The sequence below is a fragment of the Protopterus annectens genome, chromosome 3.part0 (genome assembly GCF_019279795.1).
Source record: "Protopterus annectens isolate FY-2018-M chromosome 3.part0, PAN1.0, whole genome shotgun sequence".
NCBI lineage: Eukaryota > Metazoa > Chordata > Ceratodontiformes > Protopteridae > Protopterus > Protopterus annectens.
The window spans coordinates 143,463,250-143,476,865 of NC_056731.1; the positions used below are offsets into that span (position 1 = coordinate 143,463,250).

General features: G+C 38.3%; 1 protein-coding gene across 2 annotated transcripts in view; it reads left to right on the top strand.

Annotated features, from left to right (window-relative positions):
- Window positions 1-13,616, top strand: part of PLXDC2 (plexin domain containing 2) — a 3,345,655-nt gene that overhangs the window by 2,476,117 nt on the left and 855,922 nt on the right. For both annotated transcript variants that reach the window (XM_044064643.1, XM_044064642.1), the window contains exon 8: window positions 8,066-8,161. In XM_044064643.1, coding sequence (XP_043920578.1) covers window positions 8,066-8,161 — 96 coding nt within the window. The remainder of the gene's footprint in view (window positions 1-8,065; window positions 8,162-13,616) is intronic.

The window sequence follows — 13,616 nt, forward strand, 5'->3', positions numbered from 1 at the left end:
AGCTTTCTACATCAAATGCAGTTTCCCTTAAGAGCACACAGAGACCACAGTCAGTCCAGGGCTAGCTTCTCCTTCTTTCTCCAGATCCCCACAGTTATAGAGTTGATATCTCAGCTGAGTGGCCAAACCAATACCTCCAGCACCCTCTCTGTCCAACCAGTGCTTCGTGTCCCTGCTCAAGTAGCTGGCACACTCTTTGAGGTTTGATTTGCACACACACACACACACACACACACACACACACACACACACACACACACACCTGGGAAAGGCTGGCAGAGGTTTACTAGCTATGCCCCCTTTTGGAAAGACTATAAGGTAGTTATAACAGCCACCAGCCAGCTCCTTATCAGCTACTTTAAGACCCTTAGCAAAGGGTGTTCAATATTACTGTGCAGTGGTACTATCAATATAAATAGTAGTTTGACCAAGAGTAAGGTTATTAGGAGAGACCTACACAGTGTCACCAAATAAATATGCAAGTACTCTCAGAACTTCAATATCTCTAGACAGATCAGCCACAATGAAATGCTTAAATATATATTTAATAATAAATATTAAAGAACAAGAAAATAGTATATATTTACAGTGACAGCAAAGCCAAACTCACAGGAAATATTTAAAACAACATTGTAGGACAGTCCTAAATAAATGAAGAAAAACATCTAAATTAAGCTTTGCTATAATCCTGACTATATCTAAGAGAATTACCATAACCTAGAAACTTAATTACAACAGCAAGGCAGATGTGTGGTAAATGGGTCTTCAGGTCAGACCCAAGATTGACTACAGAATGCTCAGTCTGTCCCTCAGAAAGTTCTTAAATTAATATTTCAAATATTACTTCTGGGATAGCTTGCAGAATGACATAATTTCTTGTCATCTGAATCTATCTCAGGTAAAACTCCCACTGCTGAAGCTAGCAATATTTAACATCTGCTTGTGACAGTACATAGACAAAGGCTTTTCCTTAGATCTATGCAGCTGTTGGAAGTCATAGAACAATAAAGGACTTCCACATCTCAAGCCTAGTAATTATTTCTCCTTCAAGATAATACAGATAGCTCCCTAGTATATGCATCCTGTCTCTTGCTGTCATAAAGTAATTTAATTTCAGCCATTTTTCTGAAATTTTTCTGGAATGAAGTTAACCCCTGTGTTCTAGTTTCCACTGTTAAAAATATAAGTGTTTAAACAGTTACAATAGTATATGTACATTTAGGGCATGCTGTGGTTACATTTTCAACACTTTGCAAAAACATTTTCAACATACACTTCTATACCAGCAGTTTGATAGACACGTGACATACAGTTCTAATTCATTTGTAACACAAGTATCTTATATGTATCATGTTGATATTCACAAATGTCATAATTATTTACAAAATTCCAGATAGCTGGGCTGGTGGTATTTCCCTTCAGAATTATTATTATTGTTATTATTATTATTATTATTATTATTATTATTACAGGATAATGAGGGAAATGTACTCACAAGCGAGGAGAGTGTGTTGAGCAGATGGAAAGAGTACTTTGAGGGGATGATGAATGAAGAGAATGAGAGGGAGAGAAGGTTGGATGATGTGCGGATAGTGAATCATGAAGTGCAGTGGATTATCAAGGAGGAAGTAAGGATAGCTATGAAGAGGATGAAGAATGGAAAGGCTGTTGGTCCAGATGACATACCTGTGGAAGCATGGAGGTGTTTGGGTGAAATGGCAGTGGAGTTTTTTATAGATTGTTTAATGAAATCTTGGAAAGTAAGAGGATGCCTGAGGAGTGGAGAAAAAGTGTTTTGATACTGATTTTTAGGAATAAGGGTGATGTGCAGAGCTGTAGTAACTACAGAGGGATTAAATTGATCAGTCACAGCATGACGTTATGGGAAAGAGTAGTGGAAGCTAGGTTAAGAAGGGAGTTGATGATTAGTGATTAGCAGTGTGGTTTCATGCCAGGAAAGAACACTACAGATGCGATGTTTACTCTGAGAGTGTTGATGGAGAAGTACAGAGAAGGTCAGAAGGAGTTGCATTGTGTCTTTGTGGACTTAGAGAAAGCATATGACAGGGTGCCTAGAGAGGAGTTGTGGTATAGTATGAAGAAGTTGGGAGTGTCAGAGAAGTATGTAAGAGTGGTACAGGATATGTACGAGGGTAGTGTGACAGTGGTGTGGTCTGCAGTGGGAGTGAGAGATGCGTTTAAGGTGGAGGTCGGATTACATCAAGGATCAGCTCTGAGCCCTTTCTTATTTGCAATGGTGATGGACAGTTTGACAGACGAGATCAGACAGGAGTCCCCATGGACTATGATGTTTACAGGTGACATTGTGATCTGTAGTGAGAGTAGGGAACAGGTGGAAGAGACCATGGAGAGGTGGAAATATGCTCTAGAGAGAAGAGGAATGAAGGTCAGCAGGACTAAGACAGAATATATGTGTGAATGAGAGGGAGGATAGAGGAATGGTGAGGATGCAGGGAGTAGAGGTGGTGAAGGTGGATGAGTTTAAATACTTGGGATCAACAGTTCAGAGTAATGGTGAGTGTAGAAAAGAGGTGAAGAAGAGAGTACAGGCAGGATGGAGTGGGTTGAGAAGAGTGTCAGGGGTGATTTGTGACAGACATTACCAGTAAGAGTGAAATGGAAGTTCTACAAGAGGGTAGTGAGGCCAGCTATGTTATATGGGTTGAAGACGTGGCATTGACAAAATGGCAGGAGTCCGAGCTGGACGTGGCATAGTTAAAGATGTTAAGATTTGCACTGGGTATGACGAGGGTTGACAGGATTAGGAATTAGTATATTAGAGGGTCAGCCCAGGTTAGAAGGTTTGGAGACAAAGCCAGAGAGGCAAGATTACGTTGGTTTGGACATGTGCTAAGGAGGGATGCAGAGTATATTGGGAAAATATATGGAAAGAATGAAGCTGCCAGGTAACAGGAAAAGAGGAAGGCCTAAGATAATGTTTATGGATGTGGTGAGAGAGGACATGCAGGTGGATGGTGTGACAGAGTAAGATGCAGAGGACAGGAAGAAATGGAAACAGATGATCCGCTATGGCGACCCTTAATGGAAGTAGCCGAGAGAAGAAGAAGAAGGTTATTATTATTATTATTATTATTATTTCTAGTAGCAGTACACTAATAAACAGGATTAATAGCGTGCTGAGCAAAGAAGATCTGGTGGAAATTTATCAGAGTTGTAAAGAAAAAATGTGAAGCATTTGTACTTTAGAGGTTGATGCAGAAAGCGTGATTTGTTAAATAAAGGAGCAGACATCTGCTCAGTATGAGTAATGAGCATCAAACTGATTTCAAGGAGCAATGAGACTTTCTCTGGCACCTGGGTTTGTACTGAGGTGTACAGAAAAGTTTCTAGACAAATACCAAAACAAGATGGGTCAAGAGAATATCAGGTAGTACCATCACTACAGTCTGTGTTATCACAAGACGTTATTCTGGCTGTAGATTCAGCTGTACATTCCATTGATATATCTGTGAGATGTTTAAGCTACAGAAGACAACTCAGAGTCCCCAGTTGATACAGTGGAGCCAAATGTTTAACTAATCAGATCAATGAGGGCAACTGCCCCAGGTGTAAAGTGTCAGGTGGCACAACTAGCAGTTACCAGTGGTGCTTTATTGCAGTACAGGCATTCAGAAATGAACACCGGTACTGTAATTGCTGATTCCTGTCAGGGCTGAAGTGTTTAGTGGGTGGTATTATGATTCTAGCAAACCACTTGCTACAACTTGCTTCAGTGTATATTTGTATTTCTAACAAGAGGTTTGTTACAGTTAAAACAGTAAATCTTTGTTTATTTATTTTGCTCCCCAACTAAGTTCAGGCGCACCAGAGCAGGGAGCAGGAGTAAGCACTATATGATCTTGCTATGGCTCTGAGAGGCATTCTAGAACTGAGGTGTTTTGTATATTTTTTTCATTTTCATTGATGAAAGCAGAACTCGTGTTTTAGATGAAAATTACATGAAGCTGTATATTGTTGGCTATAATTAACTGTACAGTGCTGCAGAATACCTACTTGTCATTATTTTTTGCTTCTGAAAATGGGTCTGTATTACTTTAAATGTTTCCAAGGTGCAGTGTAATTGGTTTCAATGTACTTTTGCACAGTCTGAAGATGAAAGCTGAAGAAGAGCCAACATGGCATCTTATGTCCATCTTTATTGCTTCATCTTATTTCAACTGAAATTTTTTATTTTCCTTAGAATCTTCTTCTTCTGGCTGCTCCCATCAGGGGTCACCACAGCAGATCAGTGGTCCACAGAGTGAGTGTTAGTAGAGTTTTACAGTGTTGAGTTGCCAACTTAGTGCCCAACCTTCCTCAGAAGGCACGCACAAGCACACACTTATACCTAGGGCCATTTTAGAGTGTCCAATCCACCTGCAGCATGTCTTGCAAATGTGGGAGGAAACCCACACCAACACAGTGTGGACATGCAGACTCTACACAGAAGGCACCCCAGCCGAGAATTGAACCGGAGAACCTCTTGCTGTGAGGTGACAACACTAACCACTGCACCACTGTGCTGCCCCTTATATTTTCCTTAGAATACCAAGTAATAGTAAGGTTTTTGAAATTGGTTCTAGACACAGCAACCTGAATTACTTACAGTGTAACAGGCAATGGACTTTTTCCCCCTGTGATTCGAAGAGACATCATTGTTTTACTGCAAAAACTTCCCAGAGGCAATAAGTTGCATATTTTCTTCAGTTTTGTTGGCTTCATTGTGAGAGTAGAAAATAATCTATTAGTTCTTAAGGAGCTTAAAAAAAATCAGAACAGGTGGCTCCATGGCGGAAAAAAAATTAAGCCCTGAGTGCTGCCCAGATAATGATCAGAATGCCATAAAGGAAAAAAGAGGTAGAGTAGTTAGAAAAGAAAAACTAGAGCATCAGAGCAGGCATTCCATTGAAGTGTCTTTCCTTTGATCCCTGTGTTGGTCCAAGAGTTTCTTTGTTGGTATATTTCATTTTCCAAGAATTAAGAGCTTCTCTCAATCCTTCCAAGTTGATGAGAGAATGGCAACAGGCTTCTTTAACTTTAATTTGGGACCTTGTTACCAAGACCATAGGGCTCAGGACCTGTGGCCTCCTTTCCAGAAGGACAGACATATTAATTGCAAATAATTTGTCGTTTGGTCCTGGAAGGTGTTAACTTTCAAAACTTCTGTGCAGCCAAGAGTTCTTCAGATTTCAAGAGTTAGTACAACTTTACAAAATACATCAGCAAAGTTCAGGCATCCTCTCTTATCTTTTCCAAAAGTTAGCAACGACAGTGTGGAGCAGGCGTTTTGGTGGATTTATCATTTCAGGATACTTGCATGATAAGTCACTTAAACCCTTTAACTAATACCCAGTTCAAAGAAAGCCTAATCTGTTATAAACTGAAGCAAAACAGTCCATTCTCCTGGCCAGAGAATTGTGGAATATTCCAAATGTGGATCTATTTGCTTGTAATCTGAACTATTGACCGCATCTGTCTCATTATCTCAAAGTAATGGCTTCCCTAGCATTTCCTTCAGATCTCATTATAAAGCTATTGTTTGTACAAATAGAATAAACAAATTAATTTTCATGCCATCTGTGTGGCTAAGATGGCTTTGGTTCACACTCCTCTCTCAATTATCAGTTTTCAAGTCACTGACATTGCTATCTCATAGCAGGCGTTTAACTCTCAGGTCTTTCACTTTTACAGCTAGTTTGATCTCAGGTTGTTTTATATTAGTCACATTTTTTCTCTCTCTCTTTTTCTCTGGTTGTGTTATTCCCTCCTAAAGAAAATTATAGGAACTTGCAAGTCCTGTTTTCTTAAATGGGACATAATATCGTCCTAGCTTCAAAATCAAGAGAATAGGTGTCAGGAGTGAGGTGTAGGTACAAGTCCTTATTTCAGAGTTTATTTTTTTTGTAGTTCTAGACTGCTCTGTTTTTTTTCTATCTGGCGTACTCTTCTATCCATCTCAGTTTGTGTTTCAGTTCCAGTTGTGTTAAATGAAATAAAATGAAATATACCCACTCAGCATTGCAATGGCACCCCACTTTATTCTTTAAAACAATAAAACAATAAATATAAAAATTTCTACGTTGAACTAAGCACTTTCACCCTCATCAGGGCCCTGATAAGGGTGAATGCGCTTAGTTCATTTAAGTTGTGCGTTTGAACAGCTGACAGGTTCAGTTCCAATTGAATGCCTTTGTTTCCTTCATATCTTCACTCATATCAGAAAAAGCTTTTTAATGAAGAGAAACTTATGTTTAAAGCCTTTCGAGCATACTGTCTCTTCACCATAAAACCAAACCTTCTTCACTGAAAGCTTTACTCAGCCTCCTTTTGAACTAAGAAAGCAAAGCAGTGTGTAAGCATCCTTCATTCTTGGCAACAGGAAGAAGGAGAGGAATTTCTGAGTTGCAAGCTTTGATGTGAAAAGAGCGTTGCAGCTGTGTACAGTCTTTTGAAAAGAGGGTGTCACTTAGAACCATATCCTCTTTTACTCCACAGTCAATTACAAAGGTTTATCAATGCTAATGTTAATTTAAACTAGTCCTAAGGTTAATTCAAGCTCGTCCAACCAACCTTATTCCGACATTACACTGAAGTATGTGTATGAAGTTGCCTAATTATCTTTTTGGGCCTTTTCACAAGTACATGGCTAAATGTACTGCTTTCTTTTTTGGCAAATGCAACAAACCTTTGATTATGGTGTTAGCATCTGTTTAGCTAAGACAGCAGTTACCACTGCTGCCTTTTCAAACATGGGTTTGTTTTGAGACTGTGTAATGCTGATACATATTTTTGTTGCATATATGTCATAAGACATGAAAGTTAGATGTCCACTCTAAAGACAAATCAACATTTAATTTATCTGTCCCGCAGGGCCTATTATTCTCCAAGCAACCATTAATGGAGGTGAGAGTACACACTCCCAGTAATTTTGTAGCTTCATTTCAGCACCATGTACCATTATGTCCAGCAGTAGCTGGATGACAATATGGACACTGCTGCTGGATGGATTTCCACCCTACTTCCTATGGGTCTTTCCTACATTTTAGGTTTGGTACTTGTCTGTGTATTAAGTTTGATATATTGATTCAGATATCCTTATAAATTGTTATTCTAAATCTGTTATATCCCAAAAGAATGGCTTCTTGTTACCTTTTAAAAGCTATCTTTTAGTTAACAACAAATATTTATTCTTAGTGCATCCTATTTTTAAATTGTTTTCTTTGGTACTTCAGGCATCTCTGAGTTTAAATCTGCTATTGCCTTCTCTAACAACATTTGTTTGTGCATTGCTTTTCTTTAGCTCTCTTATATTTCAATCAAAATATATAGATGACGAGGTAGAATGATAGATAGATAGATAGATAGATAGATAGATAGATAGATAGATAGATAGATAGATACATAGAAAGATAGACAGACAGACAGATAGATAGATAGATAGATATATAGACAGATAGATAGATAGATAGATAGATAGATAGATAGATAGATAGATAGATAGATAGATAAATAGATAGATAGATAGATAGATAGATAGATAGATAGATAGACAAACATGCAGATAGAGAGATAGATAGAGAGATAGATAGATAGATAGATAGATAGATAGATAGATAGATAGATAGATAGATAGATAGATAGATAGATAGACAGACAGACAGATAGAGAGATAGATAGATGGATAGCTAGATAGAGAGATAGATGGATAGCTAGATAGACAGACAGGTAAGCTCAGTAATGGTATGCGACACTCTACTCTTTATGGCTGGGCTCTCCCTAAAAGTCCGTGTCAGGAATTGAAGTCTGCCTGTAATTAATTATTTCAAAACACTTTATAACTCCAACAGTACAGATCCAGTAGTGATTTTGCATTTGAGCATCTACTGTTGTGGTGAGTATGCATGCAAAACTGTACTTTGTATCAGTTATTAAGAACATTGGATTTTCACTGCTTTGTAATTTCAAATTAAGTTAATGAAAATCTTCTTAGTGATGGCTGTTTCCTATATGTCTTATCTGTCTTTTTTATTCTTATTACTCATAGATGTTCGTAGAAGAACCATATATGAATACCATAGGGTAGAGCTGCAAATGTCGAAAATCACAAATTCGACTGCTGTGGAAATACTACCATTACCTAGTGAGTATAACTCATATTTCATTTCATTTGATATTTTCTGCTGTTGATTGGACACCCTAACCCCATTTGTGAAAATGGGAAAAAAGGGGTTGGCGTGGATGGATGAACAGATAGTAAAGGTTAAATATAAAGGATATTTTTTAGACATGAATTCTGATCAAATTGCCTAGACTTGGCAGTGGTTGCTTTGATTTATTGTGTTTTGCTAAAGTGTTTCAGAATATTTAAGCATTTTTTTTATATATAAACACACACACACACACACACACACACACACACACACACACACACACACACACATTCTTTATACATAAATGGCCTGCATTGTTAATTCATAATGTCTTTGTCAGGAATCAGGTATATATTTTTTTCACTAGCTCATTTCCATAGCTAACAATACATTTTAATTTTGTGACTGAGGCAGCACTCACTAACAAAATATCCATTCCTCCATTTACTGGCCATTTCATAAGTCCAAGGTTGTTATCCCCAAACAAACAAGTTGACATTCCTTACAACATATGTCTGTTTTCCTCCATGAAATATTTTCTCTAGACAGTGCTGTTTATCAAGATTGTCAGAGCAGAGATAGAGTTGCTTTAAGCATTAGCACTGTAATAAAGGTTGGCTGGTTAAAATCCAGCTTAATGGACAAGGAGCTTACTTTTCCATTCTCTGGGAAGGACGAATGATCTTTTGGTAGTGTTTGTGTTCAGTATCATTGGTGATACTACTCCCGCCCGTTAAAACTCACACATGATGAATTTGATGACATGCTCATCATGTGGTCTCTCTTCCTGATATCATTCAAAGACTGCATTATTTTCCTGTTTCCAAATCTGAAGGGAAAAATAGACTCTGTGGACATTTGATCATTGCTTTGCAGTAGGCCTTCTGTCAATCTAATGTGGAACCCAGACCTCTGTTGATTTAGATCAATGTTTCATCTCCAGCAGACATTCAGGATGTTATTTTTTCAGTTTCTTTTTCCTTTACCCCAGATTATTGCAGATGCTTACAGAAAGACAATCTGACTGTTTTCCAGGATGGTCATATAGCTTGTATTTCCTACATACCTCTTTCTCTTCATTGTAGGAAAGAATCCATATGAAATCAAGTGGAAGGTATGTGTAATGGAAAGGGTCTAATCAGAGAGTAGATGAGCTTATGTTCTTCTCACTAAAGAATGAAAGATATGGAGAAAATTATGTGGGTGCACAGGATATTTTGAGGTATATGAAGAGTTTGCCATTTGCTAGCAATCTTGTGTGAAGATAAACCATAAATCACTGCACAGTCATGCTCAAGATTAACCTACATAAAGATTTTATTCACTGTTCATGGATGATATCCATTAATCAGATAGAATTCTTAACCAGACATGAAATAGATCTTACCTGCTAACATTACTTATTGCAGTTTCCTTTCATCCTCTTATTATATCTGTCTGATACACCTATTTAAAAAGAGACATTTATTGATCAGAGTATATAAACTGTTTATACCCATCCTGTCTTAAAATTGCTCACAATAACAGTGGAAGATGAAATATCAGACATGATGAACTTCAGCCCTGGAATACATTGACATTAATGACAAACTGATCTTGAAGAGGATCTCATGAAAAAGAAAAAAATAAAATAAAACTACAAAGAGATTCAAGGGACAACAATAACCATAAGACTTTCATTTGGAAAACAAACAAGACCAAACCGCGTCAACAGCTTGTTAACAGTGCTAAAAGGGGTTATAATGGTGCAGGCAGTTCACATCACTTCTAGAGGCTGTACAGACTGGGACATGGATGACCAGCAATATCCACCTTTGCCTCAAGCTCAAAAGCCTCAATATTTGAACAATAATTTTTGGAATGGTAAGAGAACAGCAGATTCAAAAAGAAACACTGGGGATAGTTTTTGCTACCAACAGCAAACTTTTAGTAATAGAGAAGCTTATCAACAGTATAACAAAAGGAGTAGATGGAACTGAATTTATGTATTGTGATTCTGATGTAAACGGTGAGAATAATATTGTTATAAATTTTGAAACACAGGTAAAATGTAAAGACAAGCATTTGTTGAGATGTATGTATTAAAGCATATGTATTTACTAGGTGGACAACATGTGCATTTATTAGGCAGAATATGTGTATTCATTAAGTTGTTGAGTGTGTACTGCTTATACTTATATATATATATTTTTATATATCTTTTTATGCTTATATCTATGCACATAAGTAGTTACTAAATGGGGAACATGAGTATATGTATTTATTCATTGACCTTTTATGTATTTTATTTATATTTATCCACATGTTCTTGTCTTTACATTTTGTGCAAACAGAGTTTTTCTGACTTCCGCAACTAACTAAGGGCAAAATGTAACTATGGTAATTAATTGATTGCTGAGTGCTGAATTAACTTTGAGTGGTCGGATTGGTTGTTCTAGTAATGAATTAAAGTATTTAAGTGCCGTTGCTGTTTGAATTAACTGTCTGATGAAGCAGTGGTTACCATTGCGAAAGCGCTCACCATTTTGTATTTAAAAAGAAGATTTTACTTTGTCGTGGTTCAGCTTCTTTATTCCAGCTACTTTCCTACTGGGCACCTGTGTTTCAACATTTTCAACTTCTGGGCTGGTTTGGATTTATTTATTTGCTGATTGTTATAAATTTATCACAAGTGGAATTGAGTGAAATACAAATGTATATTTTAAATACGGGTCTTAAATTTGTACCTACTGTGTTCCCTAGACCCTACATGTTTAAACTTGAAGTATATAGAATTTGTAGAAAATTACATTTGCTTAACTATTTTTCTAGAAATAACTCAGATGCTGGCATTAATGATACTTTAATTTCTACTGAAGACATTTCAGATACAGATGACAGTTTTTATTTGTGTTCTTCTGATATAGATGAGTTAAATGGTTACTGCTATCTTGACACTACATCTGTAAAATGTTCCAGTGATCTTGCCCCACCTTTTCTGCATGGGGGTGTGTATCAATTTTCAGCTATGGTCAACTTTTCTTTAGAACATACATGTAAAGAATTTATGGAAATGGAATTCTTTTTCTTACAATTTGTCAAAAGATTAATGGAAAATACTTAAAAATGTGGGGAACAGCACGAATTGGTCTTTAAACCCTCAGACAAGGAGAATCGTTTAGTAGTAATGCATGCTAATCTGTACATGGAAATGTGCATGGAACATCTTAGTAATACTGAAGTATATGTTAAGGTGACAGTGAGTGATTATAAAAATGCACAAAAATAATTTCAGTATTTACTTTTTAAAGGTTACGGACTTGGGTATTTTTCTAAACAAGATGTAGATAAAAAGCTATATAATGAAAATAATTCTATAGCATATTTTTATTGTTTACCCAAGCTTCATAAAAGCATGCAACACCCCCCAGGAAGGCCCATTATGTCTGCTACTCATTATTTTTTACCAAACATAGGTGTATTTCTACATAGTTATTTATTACCCTATGTAATAAAGCCACCATCATTTATAAAAGATTCTTTTGATTTTTTAGATAAAATTAAAGTCATTGGGCAGGATTCACGAAGGCTTGCATGGAGTGTAAGAGACATGTAAGACTCCATGCAAGCCTCGCGATCCAGGAACAGCCCTAAACTCCGTGTAAGAGACCAGCTAAAACGTCTCTTACACGGACTGGGCGTGGACATGCTAAACACCTCACTTGCAGCCGAAAGGTATGCAAATGAGGTATATTAGCGATCCACAAAGCAGAAACCAGCCCGTGTAAGAGACGGTTTAGCTGCAGAAGTGTACTCAGTTGACAACTGAGTACGTTTCTGCAAAATTCACAACGGAGCCATGTCAGCTCCAAATAAAGGGCGCATATGTGTCAGGCAGCATGACAATGGCCAAATATGTGGCCATTGGCAAGGTAACCCGATGCAAAAATAATAAAAATATAATTTTTTTTTTTCGGCGATCGCCGATGTTTAAACGCAGCGCAGCCCTGCGCAAACGGGCTGCGCTGCATAAAACATAAAAATTAAGGTTATAAACCCACAAATGTGGGTTTTATGCAATACATGGAATGACAATGCATGGACCAACAGACCAAAAACAAAATGGCCACCGTGTAGTGGTTGCTAAGGGGGGAAGCTGAGTGTAAGACATGTAACTAAGCATTAATAGGCAATCTCATGTAAATGAGGGTTAGGATACTGAATCTCACAGTCACATAGCAAATGAGCACAGTCTGAGTAGTGTAAGAGATACATAAGGAGGAGGAATAGAGTAGGAGATAGGTGACATCACAGGGGGGAATGGTAGAAAGAAATGCAGTTCATTGGAGGTCAGTGTAACATGACAGATGACAGACACAGATCAGGGAAAGAGGAATGCCACAAGATAAGTCTGGGAAAGTCAAGAAATGGAAGGTGTACACTGTTACTTACACTAAAGTTTCTTGTTGGGCGTGCATGCGCACGTGTGCACACCATGAAGCTCGAGTAGGGCAGTATGCATGCGTGTAAGGCAGACTGAGCATGTGGGAGCGTGTTGGTAGATGTTTAACACTGTTTGCACTGGTGTGCGCACGTTTTAACCTGAAAAGGCAGATCCTGAACAGTGTAAGCATGTGTGCACGCGTGTAAGCCACTGTGAGTGTGTTTCTGCTGGTATGCACGCTGCTCCCCCCTGAGGAAACAGAAAGGAAAAAGGAAGCAACAGAATTAGTAGGAAGCTAGCAGGGAATACTGCTGGAGCTAGCAGGTGTAAACAGTTAGAAGCAGGCAATTACACAGGCAGAATAGTAGCCCAGCCCAGCACTTAAAACTCTGCAAACAGCAGTGCAGGATGTTTCTCTCAAGAGACACTGCAAGACAGGAGTAAGCTAACAGAAGTGAAAACTGAAAAAGCTTCACTCAGAGCAGAAATGTTAGGGGCTGCCATAGCTGTCATAATGAGACATAGGCGACTTGCTGAGGGTGGTGACAATGCAGATGGTGCCAGACAACCCACCTTGAGGAGACAGAGAAGAGTGTACAGGCCCAGGGTCACCTACCACTGGTTACATGAGCTGGAGATAGTAGAGCGCTATAGAGTGGACAGAGAGCTCTTGCAGCAAATAGTTGAGCTGTGCAGGCCACGCCTCACACACAGAACCAACAGAGGGGAACCCATCCCAGTGGAAACCAAGGTATGTGTTGGCCTAAGAATACTAGCAACAGGTACCTTCCAGAGACCAACTGGTGATATGATGGGGATATCACAGGCATCAGCCTCCAGGGTACTGCACCAGTTCCTGGATGCCATGTCAGCACATGTCGGTGATCATGTATATTTCCCCAATGCCCGTGAGGTATTGGCCAGCAATATGCATCTCTTCCAGCAAATAGCGGAATACCGTGAGGTAGTGGGTGCAATAGACTGCACGCACATACGCATCAAAGCACCAGCCGCTGAGCAGG